General features: G+C 41.2%; 1 protein-coding gene across 2 annotated transcripts in view; it reads right to left on the reverse strand.

Moving 5' to 3' along the window:
• KIAA0930 (KIAA0930 ortholog) overlaps window positions 1-26,555 on the reverse strand; it is a 47,722-nt gene that overhangs the window by 2,521 nt on the left and 18,646 nt on the right. The window contains exons 2-8 of one of the 2 annotated variants that reach the window (XM_054282097.1): window positions 22,276-22,424; window positions 14,401-14,508; window positions 13,021-13,098; window positions 7,930-8,031; window positions 7,370-7,510; window positions 5,132-5,326; window positions 2,369-2,531 (exon numbers count right to left, since the gene is read on the reverse strand). In XM_054282097.1, the coding sequence (XP_054138072.1) occupies window positions 2,369-2,531; window positions 5,132-5,326; window positions 7,370-7,510; window positions 7,930-8,031; window positions 13,021-13,098; window positions 14,401-14,508; window positions 22,276-22,424 (936 nt within the window). The remainder of the gene's footprint in view (window positions 1-2,368; window positions 2,532-5,131; window positions 5,327-7,369; window positions 7,511-7,929; window positions 8,032-13,020; window positions 13,099-14,400; window positions 14,509-22,275; window positions 22,425-26,555) is intronic. The other variant, XM_054282098.1, reaches the window with a different exon arrangement.

Consider the following 26,555-nt stretch of genomic DNA (forward strand, 5'->3'; position numbering starts at 1 on the left):
CCTTCCCTCATACACAAAATCATAGAATAACCCTAAAATTAAGTACTTACTCATGCAGAAATTCACCTGGGTAACAAAAAGGAAATGGTTTCTTTTGAAGAAAATTGCTATCTAGCAGACATGGGAGATTCAACACAAATACCTCAGTTTCCTGCACACCTCCATGCACACTCTGAGCCACACCCAGGACCCTTCAGCTAAGCCATTGTTCTCAGAATTAGTTTAGATGTCCCCAAGCAACTTTAAAAATAAAGATACTGAGTCCCCTGTAGGCCAGAGGAGTTTTTCCATAGGTGCAGGTCTCTCTCACAGCCAACATACTGCATTTTTGGAGTGTTTTTAAATCTTTGTTCTATTTCCTTGTAAAACGCAGTCCCACAGGGCTAAAATCAGATGTTGAAGTCAACAGATCGATTCTGAACCAGAGTGATCCAAGCTCTGGGACTGAAAGCAGATTGTGATCCAAAGAGGAAAATATGTGGTGGCAGCTGCTCTAGAAAGATGTGTAGCAATGTGGGAGGAAAAAAGCTGTGAAAATCTTTCCCTCCTTCCCTATACATGTGTATAGCCAAGCTGTCTATTACCTCTTCCCATGCATGACCACTATGCCAGGAGCTCTGTGCTGATCAAGGCAGAAGGATTTGACTCTGGAAGCAGCAATAAGCACAACTCTCCTGGTGTACCATGGTTGCACACAGCAAAGCCACTGAAGTGGGCCTTCATGGGCTGTTCCTGTTCACCACAGGTCTTTTTGCACCGGGGCAACTCTGCAGCATCACTGGCTGTACCAGGGACACTGCTGATCTTTACACAATCCACATCTTTTCCTCCACCCACAAAGCCAAGATGCACCCAAATCTCTGCTCCTATCTCTGCATCTTCTGCATCTGCACCTGGCTTTTTCATGCCAAAAGAAGAGTTTCACCAATCCAGCTCCCAAGGAGCACTGGTAGGACACTCAGGTTTCTGAAATTTGTAAGAAAATAGCAATTTTACAAAATTTAGCAATTCTTTTTACTATTTCTTGTAGAAAACTAATTTTTGAATAGATCAATCTTCCTTAGCATAAGCTGTTAAAATATTCCTCTTTTCATTTTTCAGATGAGGATCAATAAAGTCAAAACACTTAGAAACCATTTCTTGGTGTTTTATATGAATGCTATAAAATATCCAAAAAACCCAGAATTTGTTTACTTCAATAAATATATTAGAAGGACAAGGATATTAAAATAAAAGGAATGTCCATTATCATTAAAGACTCTGGGATCAGACCCCACAAGACAACCCTGAGCAGGCACTGCACAACCCATGAGGGCTTCCTCTGGAACACCTCAAACTCTGCTCTATCCTGGGCAACCTCCAAAATGAGGATACCAGAAACAGGACTACATGTGGGGAAAGCTGCCCTTCTCCCCACACTACCCTGTGCCTGGTAAAATATACTAAAACACATCTCATTTGAAATAACATATGTTCTGATTAGGCAGATTAGGGAAAAAGAGATGAGTGGAGGTTTTTTTGATAGAACCCTGAATTAGCTACCATCAGTTTAAGCTGCCACAGAATTTGCATTGAACATTGTCACTTCAGTTTGCTTTTTAAGGTGCAATTCTTTATTATCTATGGTGGTCCAGTGCTGCTGATAGGCAATTTCTTTGCTACTTTCTTTGCTACTTGTAATCTGGAAATTACCTTTGGGTTTATCTGTTAGAATGCTAACAAACAGATTTGTTGACTGAAATGTTTTTAAACACAAGGAAAGCAATTTGGACATGGATATTTTTGAGTTTCCTGCCTCACAAGACAGTGATGTGACTGGGATTTATATACTGTATTCTGAGTCAGGCTCCACCTTGCCAGTTGTTTCCTGCTGAGTAACTAGGATTTAAAGGAAGAGTTCCACAAGGCACTAAACTATTATGTAATGACAAACTCATTACATTTTCTCTATAAAGTTTAGAATTGATTCAAAGCCAGCTGAAGTAAATGCCTTTCACCAGTTTTAACCAACTCTGGATCAAATTAGAATTCAAAGAATGTGTTCCTCAGAACATGTCCAACCCTACTACACCTGGAGAAGTGTCCCCAGAGACTGTGGCATCTGGGAAAGGGAAGGATTTCAGCTGCTCCACTTTCTCTCAAATGGATCCGCACAAAATAAATTTTAATATATTCAGGACTTGTGGGCTCCAGCCTTCAAAGAGATGCTCAAGCCTCAAAAAAATCTCATTTTCAGAGAGGCAGTAGCTGTATGCAGAGCTCATGTTTTTTCCACCCTGCAAACCTTGAAAACCCTGCACTGGGATCCCTTTCCACAGCTCTGTACCCTCTCCAGACAGGTCTGTTTGGCTGTCAGTACTTCTCTCACCTGCACCATCATCATCTCTGAAGAACTCCTCACTGTCATTTGCTGAATGGGACTTTTTCATCTCAGCAATTCGATTTCGGGGCACTTTTCTCTTGAGGGACGGGGAGAAGAAGGAGGGGCGGTTGTTTCTCTCTGGGGTTGGTGGTGTGCTGAAAGAAGTAACCTGAAAAGGAAATAAAAGAAATGCTGGAGAAAGTCTTGGCTTTCCCTCCATGTGCCACAAGGCAATCATATGTGTAAAAATCAGAATGATAGCTGGTATCCAGCTCCATTTTATTGAAGTGGCCACAGAATTTAGACTGAACAATCACCTCAAGATCTTCATCAAGGGGAAAATATTTTGATATATCACAACCCTCAACTGTTACATGAAAAATGAAAAATCTCTCTTCAGATGCTCACTTTTAGCAAGGACCTACAGTCACGATGGCACAAAATTAGTAATTCAGACACTAAGAACATCAATCTTATTTTTGCATGTTGAAAAGCAGAAGACTTAATAAGAATATACTGTGTTGGACACACTCAAAATGTGCATCTTCATTTTTGGGCATGCACAAGGCAGCAGTTTCCCTACTGAGAAGGCTGTCCCATGGGATCCTTGTGGAAGGTCAATGTTTCTGGGGAGCAGGGCCACAAATTCCTGAGCCCAGCACACTGAGGCAGAAGTTAAGACAATGTTCTCATTTATGTGTGTCATGTTTCAATACTGGAAGGAGGAAGTGGAGCTGTGGTGGCTCAGAAGATTTGGTTGGTCCAAGTGATGACAGGAATGAAACTGTCTGTGGTGAAACTCAAGTTAGGGACAAAACTATGGAGACACCCTTCAGAGCAGTAGTTGCCACTGAGTAAATTACAATTAAAGCCAAGTACACCTGTTTTGGAGAGAACTGAAACATAGTGCTGATGTACTGGTTTTGACTATTTTAACAGTTTTAAAATTAAACTATTTTAATAGTTTCATTTAAAAGGGAAGAAAATAGGCATAACTACTTTGCTAATGGATGTGAGTATTTTTATCTTTTCCTTCTTTCTTCACACAGTTAATTTAACAATCCCATAACCTCCCTGAGCTGGCAAATTACACTGCTCATATCTGTCCAAATAAGTGCAGAGGGAGGTGACATGGAGTGATGATGGCAGCCAAACCAGGTTGAGTGCAGAAACACAACTCACTCCATGTTGTGCCTCTATCATTAATGCAAAAAAAATAAAAGAAGAGCATTGTAACACCCAACTGATCCTCTTCCCAGCACATTTCATTTCTAATTTCTGCTTGTCTCTGTATTTAATTTGGGAGTCATTTCATATCACACTGTAGGGGGAACCAGAAACAGACACATCAGCATTAAAACCATTAGCAAAAAGCAGTGGTAACACATTATCAAATCTAATTTTACATTTTCCAGCTGACACTGAAAGCCTTGGAGACAAAAAATCATGTTGTTCCTCCAGGCCTGATGTCTTCTGGCCATGTTTCTGGGGTACAGAGCAAGAACATCCAGTTAATGAGTTCTGTGCTGGTGGCTCATGTTGCCTTTTACTAAGTCAGAAACAAAAACCACACTGCCTGCATGGAGACCTCTAGAAGCTGTTCTGCAGATCTTCAAATGATACAGGTTAGCTGCACTACACAGAAAACCGTGCTAGACTCCCTCAGGTACTGACCCAGCTCAGGTTTGTGCAGTTATTTTGAAGACATGTCACCTAATCCCCATTAACCAGGTAAAATGTCTCAATGGAAAATAAGGCTCAGGATTGAATAAAGGCCAAATCAGCATCTGTGGTGATGGCATCTGATTCTGTTGGCATTTCACTGCACTTGCATTAAAATTAGGCATATGTATGACATATGATGCTGGATCTGGATCCATGATCTTTGCTTTAGCATTATACAGGCTTGGTGTTGGCAGCATTCCTCAGTGGCACAACCTAAAAGCACCACTTAATATGAGGTTTAGCAAGCAACCTACGTAATACACAAATTCCACGTTTCTAGATAAATCCCACTTTGCACAGAAGTGGAATCTACTTTTTTTCCTAGAAAACAGGCAGAATCATTGGTTTCCCTGGCATCAAGATTGCTGTTGTTTCAACAAAGCACTCCTCCACAAGTATGAATCATCCACTCATCTCTGTATTCAGCATTTGCTCAGGGGAAACTGTGTTAAAGAATCCATCTCACACACTGAGCACAACCAAATTACACACAGGCAAACCTAAGTGCAGAACCTGGATGAGAGTTAACCCCAGCTCCACCCTGCTGTGGCATTCACATTCCCTGGAAAAAATCCTTCACCCAGGGTTTTTCTCCTGGGAAGCTGAAAGGCAGCAAGAGAAGCCTCAGAGAAACGGAAAACAATTCTTATCTGATTTGTTTCTCCTGTGTTGTGCTTGTGTGGAATGTGTTTGGAGATTGTTTACCCACAGGTGATTGTTTCATTGGACTCTGGTGTGAGTTGTTTTCACTCATTGGCCAATTGGGGCCAAGCTGTGTTGGGACTCTGGAAAGAGTCACAAGTTTCATTATTATCTTTTTAGCTTTCTCTAAGTATCCTATCTGTATTCTTTAGTATAGTATAGTATTCTTTAATATGATATAGTATAATAAAGTAATGAATTAGCCTTCTGATAAGATGGAGTCAGATGCATCATTCTCTCCCCTCGTTGGTGGCCCTGCATTTACAATAGCCTGCCCTCCTGTCTTTGGAACAAAGCATGTTTATGCTTCACCTTAAGAGAGTGTTTCTGTTTGCTACTTACTCTCTCATGCACTGGGGAGTCTGGATTTGAATCTTCTTCTGTCCCATATGGTGAAGTGTCACCAGTGGAAACTCTGCTCACTGCCATCTCTGCGTGTCCTTTTCCCTGTGGTCCTTTCATTCGCACAAACTCCATGTTGTTGTATTTATAAAAACCAAAAGACATTCTCTGAGCCATCTTAGCTGCAACACTCACCTACAATGCATGGAGACAGGAGAGAAAAACATGTAATAACAGCTCTACCACTTGAAAATAACATCCTCTGAAAGCAGCTATCTAAGAAAAAGGCAGAACCATAGTGAATAATAATTCCTAAGAAACATTTTAAGCCACAATCTGAAGCAATCTCCAAAAAGAAAGTAATTTTACAGAGACAAAAACAGGTTCTGAGAAGAAACAACTCCTTCAGCCACCCAAAAAGCATAGTAAGCAGTGGCACAATGAGAGAAAAGGTTTTTATTCAGGTCCACACACTGTGGCACATGAGAGCACAGGCGTGCGTGCTCAACTCAATGCAGCCTGTGCTGGGGCAATCATTTGAGTCCAAAAAGCAATAGACAGACACACAAGATTCCTCAAACCAGCAAGGCACACCCCATAACTGGATCACTTCTTTGTCCCAAGTAATTTCTGGCATTTTTATGTTCCCACTGTCTTGGCCAAAAAATAAGGAACCAGCCCCATGCACAACTAAGCTGCACTGCATGGCTCACCAGGACACCCTGACAGCTTTAAATCCCTTCAACAGATACAGGGGCTCAATTTCCAGTCAGCACAACTGAACTGAAAATTGAACTGAGAACTGAAAAAAGGAACAGGCCAATAAGAAAACAGTCAAGGTTTTGCTAGTGAAAATGATGCCTTAAGTTTTCAGTTTTTATCCATAAATTTAAGTGATTTATTGCAATTTTCATTAGTTATGAAAAGGCCAAGACGCTCATCAGTTTGCATTGTAGTGAGAATTACAGAATCCTAGAATAATTTAGGTTAGAAACAACCTTTAAGGTCATTAAGTCCAGTCATCACTGCCAAGCCCACCACTAAATCATGTCCTTAAGTGTCACATCTACACATCTGTCAAATATCTCAGGGGCTGAGACTCCCCCACTTCCCTGGACAGCCTGTTCCAGTGTTTGACAACTGTTCCAGTAAAGGAATTTTTCCTAGTGTTCAATGTAAACATTCCCTGAAACAACTGATATCAAATAATCTTCAAAAGCATAGAGATTACTCCTGTTCTGTGAAAAAATGTAAAATTTCAAGTTTTGCCTCTGGCATGATGAAATATTTGAAGAGTTAACAATTTGACTTCATCTAACAAAATAACATCAAGTAGCTGTGTGGTCAATCAGGACATTCCTAGGCTATGGGGTGACTTTACCACATCAAATCTTATCTTTCCACTGCAGGGCTTTCTTGTTATGTTGTCTTCAGTGATTCTGCATTCCCACTTATTTTAATAACCCAGCTGCTGACGGTGTAAGGCCACAAGATAATGAAACAACTTTTGTTCCATGTTCTCTCACAAACCTGCTGGAAATGTGTAATGGCTCACATTTAAAACAGGGAGATGGGAAATTATTCAGGAACTCTCCTGACAAGGGTAGAAACAAAGAGAGATTTAGAGACACAGTAGATATTGTGAGAATTTCTTTTGTTTGTCTCTAAAAACCTCTAAGGATTGTCTTCATAATAAACCATTTGAGAAGTTTATTGGCTCTTGATTTTGGCACTAAGTACTGAATTTGAAGGTGAAAGTGCTGGTATTTCATGTCTCTGTAGAAAGCAAAGAAAGCTTCTCTCAGTGGCAATGAGGCTACAGGGGTTTTTTGAATACAGCCAAGTGCAAAATACAATGAAGAAAAACACATTTTATCACAAGGTAGTTACCAGAGTTTAAAATCTCCCATGAAATCATACTTTCTCTAAACACAGAAATATCTATGACTTTTCAAGAAAATGAAGGGGCTCCAAGAACTCTTGTTCAGTCCACTCCTGCGTCACACTTTTGTTTATGTATCCCTCCCTTCCCTCTTCCTGGCAAACAGCAGAGGAATATTCCCAGTCTGAATACTCAGTTATCTGAGGCAAAATCAGCAGCTTTCAGCTAACTTGCAAAGCCAAAAAAGACAGACTGTGATATAGCTGATCTAACAGGACAAAAAGCTGACAGCCACAAAGAAAATCTAGTCAGAGCACCACTGCTGCAAAGGACATTGTCTTTGAGAAGCTCCTTACCCTGTTGTCATAGACCTTCTTGAGTGCTTCATAGCGGATGGACCCCTGGAAAATCACCCCTTGGAAGGTGTTGCTTTTATCACTGGCCACCAGCTCCACGCAGACCATTTCTCCTTCTCCCACAGTCATGTCACTGAAAACCTGCCAAAGATGCAAGATGAAACACTTTGATGCAAAGCTGTTCAAATCAAAATACCTTCAGATTCCCACGGCTGTCCTGATGCTCAAGGAAGTTTCAATACAAATTGAAAAGGAGCAGAATGCTCCACCCCAGCCTTTCAAACAGACTCCAGGCAGTGCACACAGCAAATCACTTGTTGAGATGAGCAGCTCTCACATCCACCTGTCATGCTTTAGCCCATCATCAACACCAATGCCAAAATCCAGCTTTAAGATCAGATTTCAAACATTAAAGGGAGAAGAAGGTTAAATAAAAATAAAATAAGATGTAGCAGAAAACTCTCAACTGGCAAAAAACATTTGATCAAAAGGTACAAGACAACAGCTAATCAGGACATAAAACATAGGATAAAACTTTGCTGCTGCAACAAGGAACTCACCTCCTCAAAACTGTCAATCATGAAGAATATATTGGGGTAGCTGATCTTTGACTCCTCTCCTTTACTGTCCATTGGGTGCTTGCTCGGAGAGGCAAACACTTGCTGAGAAAGATGCAAAAGGAAATGTCACTTTTCAGTTAAATGTGCTTGGGAACAGACACATCAAACACAAGGCAAGTAATTACAAAAGTATTTTACAAGGCAAGTAATTACCTCAGGCTGGCACTGCTCACTTACACTAGAGATGCTGGGCATCCTGCAAGCACGGCTGAGCTGGTTTCTGACTAAAGCCAGATTTGCGATAGTGGCACGCGAGAAATCCTTTCACATACAAGTAATTAAAAACTCATTCCTTCAGAGTAAATGTCCCTGCTCCTGACCTCTCACCATACTACAGTAGACCGTGGTACTTTTTCATCATCACTTTCAGGTGCCTTTAAGTTGCTGCAATGCACTGCAAAGTAAAATGCCACAGTGCAATAAAGTCACCATGAAGCAGCTGACCCAACACCTTTACTTTAATCTGTTGTTGTTTACTTAATACCACGCTAAGATCAACCTCCCTCAGTCAGGGTAGTGTGGCTGTTCTAGGGTGATTCATAATGTTATTTTATTCCACATCTATCTGCACCCTAAACCTGCTACTGTATCTTTCTGACCCTACAGCTGCAGGCCTTGTGTGTGGGATGCTATTATGGGCATTTTTGAAATCGGTGTGGAGGCAGGTTCCAGGCTCTTGGCTGTGTAATAGTCACTTTACAGGCTACTTGGTCTTGGTTCAGGCAAACAATTTCCTTCTTGTTTTTCATTCTGCCTTCATTTTCGTTTGCTTTTTTTCCTTGTCTAGGGGAGACTGCAGTTAGCAATACTGGGCTGTCTGTGGGCAAATTCCACAAGTGCCCACCTGTAGCAGCCATCACTCCATTCCCAGCCATGCCAGGAGAGAAGACTATGGAGAATCTCTTTGTGGCAGCTTTAGGTTTGCAACTGTAGCTACTTATAGAAATTGCACTTTGCAACAAGAAACTATTTGAAGTGAACTTTGAGAACTCTCCCTGCAGTGACAAAAAAAAGTGAGTGAGTTCAGGGCCCAGGCCATCCTGTGCCATGCCTGGAAAGAAGACTACGGAGAATCTAATCTCTCTCTTTGTGGCAGCTTTAGGTTTGCAACTGTAGCTACTTGTAGAAATTGCATTTTGCAACTAGAAAATATTCCAAGTGAACTTTGAGAACTCTCCCTGTACTGACAAAACAAGCCAGTAAGTTTGGAGGGCCAGGCCATACTGCGCCATGCCAAGAGAGAAGACTATGGAGAATCTCTCCTTTCAGTGGCAGCTTTGGGTTTGCAACTGTAGCTACTTGTAGAAATTGCATTTTGCAACAAGAAACTATTTAAAGTGAACTTTGAGAACTCTCCCTGCAGTGCCAAAAAAAGCCAGCGAGTTCAGGGGACCCGGCCATGCTGTGCCAGTGCCCACAGGCTGCTCCTTTCCCTCACCCACAGCTGGGTGCAGAGCCCACAAGCAGCAGGAGGAAAGCAGGGGTTGTCACTGTCAAAAATAGGTTAGAAACTGTTGTAAAATAGTTAATAATTGTTAAGCATGTGCTGTTAAAAAGTTTGGTTGTTATATTGTGAAATGGTAGTTATAAGAAACTTGGTATTCAACATACTGTATTGCACTTAAGTAAAGTGCACCACCCCATCAAGGAAAAATGAGCCAGCCTGGACAGAACTGTGAAGGACCAATCAAGCACATTAAACCTTCATGCAAATGAAGGATCCCAACAGAAACCAATCCAAAGGAACAAAAAACAGGATAAAAAGGGAGCATCTGAGTCAGTGAGACTGTGGAACATCAGGAACATCCCTGCTCAAGAAAGGAAGAAGATGCAGCCCCGGCTCTGCAGCATCCTCGCCCGTCAGGAACGCTCCTGCTTGACCCACAGGCCCTCCAAGCTTTAGGCCTTCTAATAAATGTTGAAGTCTCTTTAGTTCTGGAAGCGTGTTCCTGTTTATAACCCCACCATCTTGTCACTTTATTCCTGGGACACACGGTCACCTGGGAGGCGCCATCTTGGAAGGCAACAGTGTGATGCCATCTTCCCTTGGCCACATGGCTGCCTCCTGCAGGCACCATTTTGGGAACAGGCGTTTCTGGCATTTTGGGGCTCTCTTTGCTCCCACCGGGTTTTGAGTTATAGCAGTTTGGTATCTAGCAGTTATTTACTTCTTCCTTCTAACTGTTGGTGTCTGTTTCATAATAAAATGCTATTTTTTCACTTAGTATTTAATTCCTTATTGGGGGAAAGGTCTAGGTTGGAACCAAGGAGGAGTTTGCTCATTTCAGAGTGCCCACCTCTTTTTAGACTATCTCAAACTGTTGGAAATGATACCAAGTTTAAATTTTTTTAATATAACTTTAGTCAGGGGTTTTGTTCACCTTTGCCCTGGGGTGAGGGGGAAGAGAATTGAATTCAGGGGACTCCATCACTCAAGGCCTGATGAGCCTAACATCTCAACAGAGTGGGAAGATACACAAAAGATAACCATTAACCAACAGCAACTCCAAACATCACCCCTGGCAGGAGACACCTGGTCTGGGAAAAGAGAGATATAAGAGAATGAAGAATGAGAACCTAATTAACATCTAAGGTGAAGAGATTGATAACCAATAGGGAACTAAATACTATGAATTGTGTAATGTGTAACCAATGAACATTGAACTAATTAATTTCTATGGGTTTTGACTATATAAATATGTGAAAAATCAAGTAAAAATTATGTGTGATGGAATGATTTTCTCTGCACAATCCAGGCAATGTGGGTGAAATGATTTCTGTTGCACATCCTGGCCAGAATCAAGTAATACTTTGATTCTCTAACACTAAAAAGGTTTTCAAAGAGTCTTTGCTTTTCCCACAGTTTTGGTGACAAAACCAAGACAATGGCTCACTTGGTTTCTCATCTGCATCTTGTGTTACTATTTCCTTCCCTATCACTATGCTTCCTCTTGCACGTTTCTCCCTCCCAAGGAGTTCCTGAACTCCTTTAGTGACTTTGTTTAAACAGATAAAGGCTTTAGGTTTTATCATTCCAAAAAGATTAATGAGTGGGTAAGGAGGGAGAAGGAATTCATACCAAGCAGATTTCTTTGCTTCCACATTTGTTCACAAACAAAGCCCTGAATTAAAGAAACCTGTCAAATCTTAGCACACTGTGAACATGCCAATAGCTATGGATCTGACCAGGCTGTCAAGTTCTTAACATACTTGCTACAAACCATTCAACACAAAACATAATTAAGGATATTAGATAGTTATGAGAGGGTTGCTTTTCCTTATTTGCACTTATGCAGCCTTTATGCATATTGAATTTAATTAAAAAGAAAGGTTTAAGACCAGAAACATCATTAGAAAGCAATCAGACTCCTCAAAAATGCTACCTGCACCAATGCCTGAAACAAGGACATTTTCCAGGCATCCTTGCTCTCACATCAGCCAATGAACAAAACACCCTCCCAAATTCATCTCCAGTCAGGCACACCTGAGGAAAATACAGTTTGTGGAGATCTTATTGTTAAGCCAACAGTTTGCAAAATAAAGTCAGCCTTTTTCATACTGGCTTCATGCCACAGGCACTCACTTGTGTGAGCAGAGTAAATTTGTCATAGGTCTCAAGTAGGACAGCAAATCTTAGGCCACCAACATCTGGCTGCATATGGGCGGGAGAAACATTTTGTAAAGCAAGAACCATCAGAGCAGAAATGCAGATCCAAACCAGCTGGATTTTCTTTATCCAAAACCAACAGCCTCAATAGTGGATGTGACAATGAAATGCCCAACTGCAAACATGCTTTCACAGCATATGGAATTGCCTTTGCTTCTCTATATGTCAACACAGTGATGTTGAAATGTTTCTGGTATGTACTGGTAAGTTTATGTGGAAAAGGGAAGACAACAATTCCTAAGCAGTCCCACAATAGGAGAGTCCAGAAAGGAGGAACAAAAAACTTCCTCTTCATTCTAAATAATGCTTACATGCAATAAGGACATATCCCTCATCTTCTCCTTTCTAGTTTTCAAATCTGCAAATAATATTTACAGATTTTTCTCAAAAACATTTGCAGAAGTTCACTTCTGGTGAAATTTGGACTAGCCAACAGAGAAAAAAGCAATGAGAAATAACAGGCTTAAATCAGCAGTGCAAAGTGGCATCTCAAGAGCCTCTAAAGAAAAAAAATTATGTGTAATCAATGTAAATCACAGAGACAATAATCAGCTTTGCTAGTTCTGTTTGTAGGCAAAGCAAAAGTTCTTTTAAAGTGGTTAAACATAATTAAAAACCAAAGAGCAATGGATTATTTAAGTAAAGCCACACAAGCAGCTGCATGAACTAAGGGAATGGAAAGCCTGGGAGAAACAGCCATTTAAATGCAACAGGAGCCTTTTAAAAGAAGAATTTTTGCTAGCTAGCAGAACTTGTTGCAAGGTCTACATTGCAAATTGAAATTGAGTGGGGAAGCCTCAGGTTTCTTGTTCTTATCCCCTTTTTCCTTGTTATTCAGTCTCTTCCACTATGGATTAACAGCACACAAAAGATAAAAGCCTATGGAAGGAATGAGCAGTTTAAGAGACTAAAAATCTTGTAAAATAATAAAAAAACCAAACTGGTAATCAGTAAATTGCCTGCCATTTAGCAGCTCTACATTAGAAACTTACCCCGAAGGCTCCTCATATTCCAGATCTCATACAATTTCAGATTTAGTCTCAGACTGGGGAACAGTTGGGCATCATATTCCTTCCTCCCCCTGGCACTTTCCCTCTCTCCCCTAAATCCAGCAAGCAAAGATACATAGCCTGAAGCATGCAGGGGTCTTCACAATCCTTTGAGAGAGGTTATAAAGGACACTTAGATCTCAAATCTAGATAACTGGCAAGAAATATCACTATACAAAGACTTGAGCTGCTTCAGGAGGATGAATCTGTCAGACCACAGCCTGAGTACCACTGCCCCAGTTTTGGAGCAGTTTTCAGGATTAGGTAATACTGGATACCCACCTCTGATCCAAAGCAAGAAAAGGGGAAGCTCACCTGAGATTTCTTTTTGTGAATATGAATATCTCCTCCATCGGAGCGTGTGCACACAGCACAGGTCACCACATAATCCAGCTGGAACAGGGTACCAGGCAGAGAAATTAACATTTAGAGTTGGGAAGCCAAAACATTCATGTGCATGAAGCAGAACACATTCTGATTCACTTTTTAGCTGTCTGTCTAAAAAGTAAGATATTTTGGTGCTGCCATTTTCTTTACTCTCTTTACTATACTGAATCACCTACAATTTTTTATTATTTTCATAATAAAATGTTATTTTTTCCACTTAAACCTATTAGTATTTAATTCCTTATTTAGGGAAAGGAATTGGTTGGAACGAAGGGGTGGGGGAAAGGAATTGATTGGAACCAAGGGGTTTGGAACCAATTGGTTGGAACCTGTGTTTGTTCATTAACTCAGTGACACCTACATCTCTTGTACAGCTGCTTGTTGAAATGCTCAGCTGATGGGTAAGGAAAAGTCCTGCCAATATTGTTTATCACAAGCTTAATTTCAGCTGGGGGAATAAGCAGCACACACATCCCCACCCCCACAAACCCCTAAGCACAATTTAGAATAGAAATGGAAAAGATTTCCTCCTTTTGAACAGGAAAAAGACACTAATGAACAGCAGTGACACGTCAGAGGTCAGAAAGCACTAGCACAGCCTTCCAAACAACCTGAAAAAACTTATAAAGAGCAATTGCAATAGCTCTGACAGCAGTACCCAGCTGTAGTAACATCTCTGTATTCTGACTCTGGCAAATGTATCCTGGGTTTATTGAGCATCAAATAAAGGCAAAATCTGCTCTCTGCAGAGTTCTGCAAGGAGACTTCTGGGAGGAAGGAGAGAGAATGAAAACAATTTATTTTCAAGGATGTGTGCCTGAGCCAACAGTTTCCCATTCTGAGATCATAATGAGCAAAACCTTTAAGGGATCTCAAATGATTACAGTCATATTCAGCTTTCCTAAGCCATAATGTAACACACACAATAACCAAACAACCTATAAGTCAATTAAAGAAATAATTAGTTCTAGCTTCATGTTCCTACCCCTAAATATTTTATCAAAGTTATGTTGTGAAGAGCAGTATAACTTATGACACTGCATTTGCATTCTTCTCTCTAAGCTGCACCAGTGAACTCTAATGGAAATGCTGCTTATCTAAGTCTCATTCATTCTCAAAAAACATTAAACTGGATGAAGCCTTCCTTTTGCAAAACATTGTTACAGAGTATAAAACTCAGCCTAGCTTCAGTGCATACAGTTAGAAAGCTATTAGGACTCTTGGAAAATAATGAACATCTCAGTTTAATCTCATTTAGATTCTGAAAGGCCAAACTGCATAGTGAAATTAGATAAGCATCCCTGTTACCTTCTGCAGGATGAGGTTCAAGTAGACACTCTCTTCCCAGTCAATGTCAGGGTCTCCCAGGCCAGGAAGCTTCTTAGAATCTCTCCTATAAACTTCAACTTCAACCTGCTAAGAAAATACCACATCTCTTTGAAAACTATTACTCAGAGGTACCTATTTCCAAACATCAAACTGGAATCAGAAGCTGTACATCATGTAGCTTCCTAGTTTTCTGTCAGGATCAGGTTTTGCTGATGATGCAAGGCCTTGTGTGGAAATGTACTGGGGAAATATTTTTTAGAAGGTTTGTAGACATAGTTCTTCTTTTGGTTTGTTTTTAGTTCTTCCAAGGTTCCCATCCATGATTTTTTATTAGCAACAGAATTACACAAACCAATTACAGTTTCTGCAAAAAAACTAAAGATGTGAGCAGATGAAGGAAACAATCTTATTTAGATTAATCTCCAAAGAAAGGTAGTATTTGCAGTTCTGTGCCTAAAAGCACAGAAACATGACAAGAACAAAATTCCGGAAATACCTTGTGAAACAACAGCCATCCTGTCTCTGAAGGAAAGAAGGGGTGAGAAAACAGAGCGAAGGCAGGACTGAGCAATGCCAGGGTAAAACCCCAGCTCTAAGTAACACCAGGGAAAGCAAAATCAAGTGCACAGCAGACACCTTTTCAGTCTCTCCTGCCTCTGTATCCATGGAGCCTTTATTTAAAGCCAAGAAGCAGTTAATCACCTCATAACACTGAAGTTCAAACCTCCCTCTGCAGAAGTCAGCCACTAATTCTTTCTGCTGGTGAAATTCACTCACACATGAACAACTTCTCCCCAGCAATTACAATGCCAGTGCTCAACAACTCTTTCATGGAATGCCTTGCAAGTCTATCACAGATACTAACAGGAAAAAGGCTTTTTTAAACCATTTTTACCCTGTGCACTAATTCAGGGTAGGATTCCTTGGCGTACAACCTGTGGGTCAGGGCAGAGTGGATCTCCATGATTCACAGCTCTCCATGGACTGGAGAACATGCTGGATTTCAAACAGCTGAGTTTGAAAAGAACAAAAGAAGACAAAACTGCCCCAGCCAGGCATCCAGGAGACACTGGGCCTTTTCCAGGTCTGCTGCTGACTCACCTGGCCATGCCTTATCTCTGTGCTTTGTGCTTATCTTTGTGTTTACCTGGCTCTACATCAGACATGCACTCCTGCAAGCATGAAAATAGAAATAACTATGTAAATACTAACTATTTATTCCCAGTGAAATCCAAAATCCTTGCTCATTGAAATCAGCAACCCTTCTGGAGCTGAAATCCACGATGCCACCTTTGTATCAAGTATTCAAGGGTTCCTGAGCTATAGCTGTAAAGGAGAGGGACCTCAGCCAGGCTCACCTCCCACATGCCATGGATATTTTACCAAGTTACTTCCTCAACAACCCCAGTTAAATGATCTTTGGCTGGACAATACCTGGGAAAATACCTTGCTTTGAGAACTCCTTCCAATGATTAATCATCCTCTTGGCTCCAAGTGTGCAACTTCACTTAATTCAGCTGCTTTTCTTTTGCCAGCCTCTGGATCTTGTCCTACCAATTTATGTATTTATATATATATGAAGATCTTGAATATTCAATTTTGGGTTTTTTGGTTTCATGCTTGGGCTTTTAGAGTTTTTTCTGTCATGCGTTAATCTTCGCTAATCTTTTAAATAAAGCAGACAAAATACTTTTAGGACACCTCTGAGCTTCTTATTAGGCACCACCTCAGAATTTGTGCTCCTTTGCCCCTCACCTCCAGACATGGAGACACTGGTCACTCCTCCATACATGTCAACAGCATGATGCAATTAGGAAAAAAGGCTATCTCAGGAGCTGCCTGGACCCTTTGGCACAGGAAAAAAGCATCTTCTCACACTGAGAAACCCCAACAAACAGCATGTCTAATATCCCAGGACTTGTGATTGCTGTGTTTTAACAAGCTGGGAAGCCCCAGACGTGCAGAACCCCATTTGGTACCCAGCAGTGCTGCAGAGCAGATACTCAACAGGACACAGGCTGGGCTGGCCAGTTGGCCATCAAAACCCATCTGCTCACGGCATCTGTTCTCCAGTGACATCCCTAAATGCTAAATGGGAAGGAAATCAAAGGAGCCTGCTATTTTCTGGAGCCTGCAGAGAAGCCCTGTGGGAAGGGTGCACTCCCAGTCCTGTCTCACAGGGAAGCTGATGTTACAAGATCCACTGGAATATTTATATCCAAGACAATATTTCAAAGGGGACAACTGCATTCAACAATGCAACAATGTCCTAAAATGAAAAAGAAAGATTCTTTCAGATGTTATATGGAGAAGCTTTCTTAGGATTATGGCTACTGACATTTTCACTGGTGGTAACAGCAGAGCACAGTGTAAAGAATGGCCTCCAAGACAAAATTCCTATTCCCTTTTTCTGGACACTATCAATTATTCAGAAGTTGCACCTGATCCTCCTGGAACACACTCTGGAGCCCACATAAAAGCAGGATAATGCCCAGTAGCTATGGCAACTCGACACCCACCATAGCTATAAAGCTGAAACAAAGCCCACTGCAATAAAGCAACTGCAAACTGTGCAAGAGCAAAGTTCAGCTGCAGAAAAACCACCCATTTTGAAAAATTTACTTCTGTGTCAATTGCTTGGTTTCTGTGCCCACAACCCCTCTGTACAACCAAATGATCACAAACTTTGGGAACTTTTCCTTGTGCTAGTGTCTTGGTTTAGAGAAAAGTTTAGGAGAAGAACACTCTGGAATGAGTGTTTCCACTAACAGAAAAGGGTTCCAACAATCCTTTTCTCCTAGCAAGAGATTAACACTAGTGGATGAAAGGGAAAAAAACCAATTTGCTATTGACAAACAGAGTGCCAATATGGGATGGGAAAACAGCTTCAATTCAATTGCATATTAATTTCAACACTGAACCCAGACTTTCACATACCTCTAAATAGGCAAGTTGACCAGCCTGTAACCCACAGATCAAATCCACTAAGTGTTCTGATAAACCAGTGGCTTCATGAGGCTTTTGGGGAGCTCCAAGCAGACACTTTTAGCTTTTCCAGGATGCAAGCCCAGCCTAGCAGTGCCCTTCTGTCCCTCAAATCCCCAGTGACTCAGACAGATATGATGCATTTCTGATACTGAATTATTCAGCACATTTCATCAGATAGGAAAACTGGGTCTGGGCTTCTTCCCTTCCCAGTGAAGTTGCTCTCTGTAGCAGAGAACAGAGCATCTTCTTGGCTGCCAATTTCAGTGCCATTCATATTAAAATCACATCTGATTCTCGCTTTCTTGTCACCCTATTTGACTGCTTAAGAAGAGTTCTTCAGAGACTGGAAGCAATAGAAAGCAATTCATTAAAAATGCCCTTGCAGCCCACACTCCTTCCTAAGTCTGGAATTTTGTGACTGTGATACTGTGAAAGTATTTCAGCTGTACTTGCTCACACATTTAGACAATCAAAGTAGCAGAAGAAAGCACAGGGATTTCTGGCAAGGGGAACTGCAAAAGAAAGGTCTTTACACTGCAGTTGAGCTCCTTACAAATAAAAAATCAGAGTATCAATCTGATAATGCCAGGGTTTCTTTTTCACGTTTCAAAATGAAAGCACTGCGTGGATGTTGAACTCTGTAGGAGCCAGTCCTCCTGCTCACTGCAACACCTCTGCAAGTTCAGCACAATGGAAGAGCTCAGGCACAACAGCTGATTCTGTATCAACTTGGAAGTGTGGGAATAATTGCTCCCTCATACTACCCAGGGACAAGGAGAAAACCTTTTCAAGAAAAAAGATTCAATTTTTGGCCATTTGTTTTTCTCTTCAGCATTTGGGTGGTGCAGGGGACTGTCATGAAGTACAGCACAGAGCTCTTCTGAAGACATCCTGTTTGCTTGCAGTGCTGGAAAAAACCTTAACACTGGAACAGAGCTAGCAATGAAAGATTCTTAAAACTTGTATCTTTATTAGATGCTGAGTTCAGGCTGTTGAATCTTCCAGGCAGGCAGGCAGTGACGTACTGATTCAGTTACGAAAATCCTGTGGTTTTCTGTGCCAGTCATGTGCCTGAAGTAATTTGAGTTTGGAAACTGCCTGGTCACACCACAAGCACTATTTGTTGAGTCACAGGTCCAGATACACAAACATGTAACCCATGGCTCTGTTCAGTTCTGTCTCTGAAGCTGCAGTTTCAACATCAATTGCTTGAGCTTTTTGGAGACTTAACAGGCCTAATGACTATCCTGTGCATTTGGCAGCAACTCCACTCCTCCACATTCATAGGATGCTGAAGAAAATAGGAACTACTCCAATATCCAGGCAAGCACAGAACATATGCCCAGGGTATCTTACATTTACCTTTTTTATTGCTTTGCCCTATAGATGTAACACCTTTTCAGGTGACAAGGCACAATGAAAAGCAGAATACAACTTGCTGGTCTGTCTCTGAAGTTTTATCTTTCTTTCCTGTGTAACACTGTATACTTGCATCTTTTGGATTCCTAGGAGAAAGTAAAGCTGCTCTCTACAGAAAGATCAGAGATACTCAATCTTGACCTAACAGCATTTTAAAATCATAATCCTAAGTCCAACCATGTTAACCTTTCAAACCTGCAGTGTCCACGACCCTTTGGAAGTGACGATCAGGGCTTACATCTTCCAATAGGTCACACCAGCTGGCATGAGAGGCAGCAGCAAAGCTGTTTTTGAGTCTTGACTTTATATAAAGTGACAAGTCAAAGAGATTCCACTTTACAAAACCCTGCCAAATTCCTTAACCTTGTGAAAAGCTACACTACACAGTGCCTTGGTCTGCAAAGAACCTGACACAAGACACCAAGAGAAGATGCATCTTCAAAACTTGGCAATAAAAACTGCAAGAGTGTTACTGTGACATGCCAAGGCAAGACAGAATTAAATGTACACAGGAGCCTGTGTAGTGGATATAGCCCAGAATTCAATATGGAAGTTCTGCCCTAGCATTCATATATTAGGAGCTTAATTGCTGTTTCACCCATCTATGCTCAGTTTAGAAATTGGTGGGAAGGAAAAGAGAAGCAAATGGAAAGTCACTTAGTCCAGGCAGAGTACAAAGCAGATAGTTTAAAAGGCCTTTTAAAATAAAATTTATGATGGTAGAGAAGTTTACCACCAGCACCTACTGGATACACCAAATGGTAAAATTTCTTACTTCATGCTGTTGTGACTCATCCAAAGCCCTTCTCATCCAGTTTTAAAACTGAGCAGAACATCTAATCTCAATCCTATCAGGTTTTTTCTGCTTATTCTTTGTTACACTTCAATTTAAAACCAGATGTTATTGCCAACACTCTTCCAGCTCCAGTAAGCACAGAAAAACCCAAACTCACCAGCAGGAGCTACTTTTAATCCAACAGTTCAGGCACCAAAGCCTTAGAACCACTGGATTCATTGACACTTGTTTCCCACTGACACACACCATCACACCAGGGCATGGAAATGACACAAACAAACACCACCATTGTCAGCGTTCAGACAAACAGCATGTCCCCACTCAGACCCTTTTGTTGTTGTCAGCAGCATGATGATTGCTATCCTCAAAACTGCACAAATCTTATTTTCATGAACATAAACTAATGTTCTGGGCTGACATGGCACCGAGTCACCTCTGCCAGCATTCTGCAGCCAACACCTGCAGCAGCCAGCTAAGCACAGAGCACATAGGTAGTAGTGTTTGTGGAAGAACTAAAATGACCTTGCTTCACTGTACACCCAGACTACAGAGTCATCCTCAATGTGGTCCATGAAGGAATCATCACCAGACCATTTGACTCAGCCTGGCATAAAGCAGGAGCCAACAGCACAGCTCCAGTTGTGGTCCTAAATGTCCCCAAACAACTCTGAACTCTCCCTTTCATTTGCCTTTTCAGTCTACCCCTGGAAAGCTAAATGAGAGTACAGCTTGGTGGGCAGCAGGGAGGTTTACACTTCTATCCAGCTCCTACAGACACCAGTCTCCATCTCCCTCCCCTTTAACAGTATCACTTTGGCATCATTTTTCAAGGAAGAATGTCCAAAACTACAAAGTAAATTAAAAACCATGTAATCATAATTAGATGTGTAGGAGTAGTTGTTTGGTGTCTCACTGCACTGGGCAGGCTCAAAAATCAGATAAAAGAGGAGTTAGAACTACAAAGCAGTCAAGTGAAATCTAACAGGAGGACAGCTGAACAAGTACCAATGAATCACCAACTGTGAAGTTTCACAAAGCAATTGAAGCACTTCAAAGTCACAGGAAAGGTTCAATTCCCAGAAGCCATGGAAAATAGAGCCAGCCACAGAAGAGTTACAAAATGCTATGAGTGCTATAAAAGCCCACTCCCCATCCCCGTTGTTACCCCACATAATTCACTAACACTGATTTTGTGGTAACCACCACTTATGCAACCTCCTCCCAAATAAAAATTATTTATAGTGCTTTTAAAAAGTTTAAATAATGCTCTGAGAGCAAATACAAGGGTTTATATCACTATCACCTATCCACAAGAGCTTCAGACACTTTAAGCTAATGAATCAGTTAAACAGATTGATCATTGAATGGATTTAAGTAACTAGGCTGTCTCTGAGATTCACTTTCCTTGTTGAGAAGGACAAGAGGTTAAACAGCCCATACTTTTATCAGGCTGAAAAAAGCCATAATATCACTTGATGTGAAACAGAGATGCTTTTATAGTCACGGAACAAACAATCAGGATGGAAGTTTCCCCCGTAAGTCGTAAACTCCAAATACACAAGCTGAAGACTAAACCACTCATCTGATAGACAAAGAACCATATTTTTCCATCTTCTCATTAGTGGTTGTTATGGTGGAAGTTGGAGGGCCAGGGAGAAGAGAGAACATAAGTCGGTCCATTTTCTGTATCTCCATCAAAAGTGTGGGAAAACCTTCTGGAATCTTTTTCTCAAGGGAGCTGACAACTGTGGCTCTTTAAACCAGCACACATGAACCCAGAGAACTCTTGTGCAGCTGGTCACAAACACTTTTACAGACACCTTGCACAAACACCTGTGATTCAACAACAGTGTCAATTATTTACATGTGTCAGGAAATCACTCCCAGTCTTTTCCTTCTCTTTTTACCTTCCTACAGCCACCAACCTTAATTCTCAGTAAAACCATCCTACCTCATGCTTCTGTTTCCCCCACCTAAGATGAAAACTGCCATGGAATCTAAGATGTTGCTCAGATCTCTCCTGGGAAAATCTGTGCAGCAGCACGAGGATACCTGACTGTGCTTGCAAGGAACAATAGTTCTTTATGAGTTCTTTACATTGTCTTAAAGGTAGACTCTGAAAGTACAGGAGTTTCTCTGCTGTTTGTCACTGCTGTGTCCCAGCTCCAGGAGGCTGCTTGTGTTCTGCTACTGAGTGCACCCAACAGATGTTCATTCCTGATACTCTGGTAATCTCAGCCAGTTTTCTTCTAGACATACCAGTGTCACTATCTTCTCCTTTTTTACTCTCTTCCTACAGACTTGTGCTTTGAGTTTATAAAGTATCATCACTGAGAAGCAAAACAAAAGTCAGCTTTCCAAAAAGGCAGGCAAGATTTCTCATTTTCTCAAGTCCATAACAGAGCACCTCATTTACACTGCTGCTGATGTTACAGAATCATTAGGGTTGGAAGAGACCAGGGTCACCTGGCATTCACAACCTTAACCATGGTATTTCCTCATGGACCGATTTTGTATAACATCTTGTGGTGAGCAGAGCTGGGAATTCCTCATCCTTGCTTTGAAATTCTTCTGATGTGCCAGCTACCCCACAACACCACCAAATCCCATGCTACCTTAGGCTTCCCAAGTTACAACACATTGTTACTCACCTTTTTGCCCTCTGTGCTCTCCCCAGTGACGTAGGACAGTTTCCGACGCACGTAGAAGAGCATGTCATCCTGCCGGGGGGCCCACTTCTCCATGAAATAGGTTGAGAACATCCAAGTCCAGAACACAATACGGTCATCTTTGAAACACCCTAGGAGGCACAGAAAAGGAGATATGAGAGTTGTAAATGAGGGTGTCACTTTTGTTGTGCTTAACACACCAGAACTATAGTTATAAATCCTTCTGTGGTGCACATGACAGTAAAAGATTTTAAAACCACAAAATTCAGGGAGGTAGAAAGAAAGTTAGGCTTAGTAGGCCCTGGGAAAATGTTAAAGGTAGGCCCTGGGAAATGTTAGGCCTTGTATTTCCTAGATCATGTGAAACTGCACCTGTGTAGTCAGTATACGACAAATGATATAATTGTTAGATGTGGTTAGATATAATTATTGTTTAAAGAATCATGGGAAACTATGTAAGAGGTTTGAGGAGATCACAAGAAATCCATGCTTGGATGAAATCAAAGCATACAATAGAACAATGCAAGTTTAATAATTAATATGTAAGTTATATAACAATAGGATATAAAACATGTTTGGTCTGAAAACATGTTGGAGTCAGATTTGGGTTTGTCTATCCCTGACACCCAGAGCTCTCAATGAAAGCCCCTGCATTTAACCATTCCATGATTGTGTTCCTGAATGCTAACACACAGACCCAGTGCTGCCACTTGGCCTGAGCCCACAGGCTGCCTTGGGACATTGTCAAGCACATTCCAGCAACCAATCTGCCCCTCTGCCCCACAGGCAGGGCACAAGGTCAGGGCCCAGGAGCAGACCCTGGCTTGTGGCATTCACATTCTCTGAAAAATCCCTTCACCCAGGGTTTTTCTCCTGGGAAGATGAGAAGCCTCAAAGAAAAACAATAATTATCTCATTTGCTTCTCCTGTGTTTTGCTCCTTTGGAATGTGTTTGGAGATTGTTGCATTGGATTCTGCTGTGAGTTGCTTTCACTCTTTGGCCAATCGATGCCAAGCTGTGCCAAGACCCTGGAGAGAGTCACAAGTTTTCATTATCAGCTTTTTAGCACTCTGTCTGTATCCTTTCTGTATCCTTTAGTATAATATAGTATAGTATTCTTTAATACAGTATAGTATCATAAAATAATAAATTAGCCTTCTGAGAACATGGAGTCAGATTCACCATTCCTTCCTTCATTGGGGCCCCCCACAAATACAATACCTGGCTCTGCCTGTGCTATGAAGAAGTGCAGGGCCAATGCCCTGAGAAAGGGCACATCAAAGCCACACTCAAGCACTTCCAAAGACATGTGGTGACAGCAAATGCTCCAGTTAATGGTCTGAAGCCACAAGGTGCCTACAGGTTTCTTATGGGGTCGTGGGGATTACAGCCAGTCCTTCAGGAACTGATGCCTTCCTTAACCAATACACAGAAACAAGAATGTACCTAGGACTGTAATTCACCCTCTCTATGACAAAGGAACAAAATCCAACTCAAGGAAATGATGAGCTCACAAGCCTTGATCGCCAATTACACAATAAAAAGTGGCAGGAGAAGGACAAAAATGGGAAGAGGAAGATGCCACGAAGTCTCATTCAAGGAGATGAAGGACATCAGCATCAGCAATAGCACTGCAGTTGGCCTCTCCCCAAGAAAAGGAGGCACAGCAGAGGTGACATCTCATTTTGTGAAACTCTCCAAAGCTCTTAGCTGTAATAAACCAGCAAAGAGTGCTGCACCTCTTGTATTGTTAAAGATAAGAAGAGAATGCAGTCCTGTGCCTGGCGATAGGGGAGCTGATTACCACTGTATGGAGTGACTGCATCCCCTCCCCAAAGCCCCAAGGCTGTTATAACCAAGCTGTTTTAAACATGTGAGGAGAGAAACTCTAAAAGAAATACAAATAATTATATTGCTGACAAACAACAAAAACCTGAAATAGATAGTGGAGATAATGTATGGTTATTATGTACAAGACAGGTGGAGGTGTATGTACAACCCCTCCTCCAGAACATCTACCCTTCACAGGACATCCTCAGCACATTTTCCTACTTCACCCCATGTGCAGTATTTGCCAGACAAATCTTTCTTCCAATCTTTAATTACTGAGGTAGGCAGGAGATTAGACTTCCAAAATTTTAGCCGAAAGATGTGTGACTGAAAGAAAAAGATTAAGTGTCCCCAAACTAAATAAAAAAGCAATATTGAAACCACAATAAAAATCCACTGATGGACCATGCACAGAATATGTAAATCAACATCAAGCAGGACAGTATTTAAAAAATGCGTATAGCTGATTAAAAAAAATAATTGAAAGGCTGAGGGAGAACAGAAAAAGGTCAAGGTAGTTAGTTCCCAGTGCAGGCTAATTCCAGGCCACACTGCAATTACTTTATTTGCATGACTGCAGTGAAGTAGCTTCAATTACTTAAGGCAGCATGGAACATAATGTGCAATCCTGAATAAAATCTGCATTAAATACTTGAGTACTTAAGGACTATCCATTTTTTTTTCAGTGGACAAATGGAATCAAGTGCTGGAGAGATTAAATACAGGATCCTGATCATCTTCATCACAGGAATGTCTCCTTAGGGCACAAATGAACAGGACTGTGTATAGCAAATAGTTACACCTGAGAGCATGCAAGAGTGAAGTCCAGTGTGTTCAAATTCACAAAACCAGTCTGAAAAAGGACAGGATTATCACTGGTGTGTATAGTCACATAGGAATACCAAGAAGAGAAAAAAAAAACTCTTCAGGTTTAAGGCTAAACCTCACTGACAAGGCCAAATGTCTCTAAATGAGCCACTGACACACATGCAGGCTGGAAATCCAAAGCTGATTCCTAAGCATCCAAGCCACGAAGTTGAGGAGCAGCACCCTCAGCTGGAATAGTGAAGGCAAAAATCCCTGCAGCTGAGACAAAGCTCAGCTTGGTTAAGAAAGTTCCTGTGGTACCTGTGACAGCTGAGGACACCATGACCCAGTCCCATCTCTATATTTAGCAAAGAGCAGAAAATGGCACACATTCATCGTGGTTAACTAATAGCCTCAAAGAAACTCAAAATCTCATGGGGTTAGAGTGCCTGAATTGCCAACCTTAATTAGATGAGGAGGGAGGAGGAAAGAGGATTGCCCTGAGTTCCTCTGAAGTTCTAAGAAAGACAAAGGAAAAGCTAAAAAATGAATGTACATTCTCTAAGAACCACCTCTGAAAGTGCTCTAGTGTTCAGAAATACTTTGCTTTGGTTTGCTCCATAAACAAAGTAAGTCTAGGCAAGGCACTCTTAGATTTATAATGCAAAATCAAGTTATCTAAATCCAGCATTATAAAAAAAGGTTTATTAATCACTTCTATATTCTTGCAGTACATGCAAAACTCTGAGGAACTGTCCATCAGCTGCTGACATCAGCAGGTGTGTTTTAGGCTATAAACCACAGGAATTTACTATGCTCAAATAAGTATTCAGGGGTGGTTACAGCATATATATTTAGCATATATATTTAACATATGCATTATTGGGTGGTTATACCTGCAGAAGAACAGAACTGGGTAGAATGCCAGGACTCTATGTGTGCTTTTACCCTTGCTGGGGAACACAGAACAAAGGGATTCCATGGATTAAACCTTAGTCTAAACAGAAAACCTGGGGAGAAAAGTGCTGCAGCACTGAACCTATTTCAGCACTGCAGCACAATGCAGGGGAAAAAACCCTGGAACCCTTTAGAGCCACATTGGATTACTGTCAATTTCAACCCCACCTGCAGCTGATGAGATGTAAAACTCTTCTTTGTGCTTCAGAGATGCTTGCAGATTCTGCTGTAATTAAAACCAGCCTGAGGATGCTGTGACTTGTGACTGCAGTGGCTAAAGGACTCGTCTTCAAGCCAAAAAGAGCCAAACCACAACAAAAAAGCTGCTTTTTTTAAATTCTAGTAGCACCAGAGAGGATGTGCAACAGCACACAAGAAGAAATAGCCTTTAAAAGCTACTACTAAATTGCATTACCTTGCAAAGGAGACAAAACATTTTTATTTGTAACCAGAACTTAAAAATTGAGAGGGAGAAAATCTATTACAATTTAAAAGCCTGAAACTGTCAGATCCAGTATGTCCACTCAGGAATGCCTTCAACTATTACATCCCCACATTACAGTAATTTTGGTCATTTACAGCTTCTCACTAGAAGCCTTCCAGTTTTGCCAAGAAGAAAATTGGAAACATCTATAGTTGAGAGCATGCAGTAAGTCAGCTTCCTGAA

This window comes from Melozone crissalis, unplaced genomic scaffold, assembly GCF_028551555.1.
Source record: "Melozone crissalis strain CALT ecotype California unplaced genomic scaffold, PUWL_Pcris_2 ptg000033l_1, whole genome shotgun sequence".
Lineage (NCBI taxonomy): Eukaryota > Metazoa > Chordata > Aves > Passeriformes > Passerellidae > Melozone > Melozone crissalis.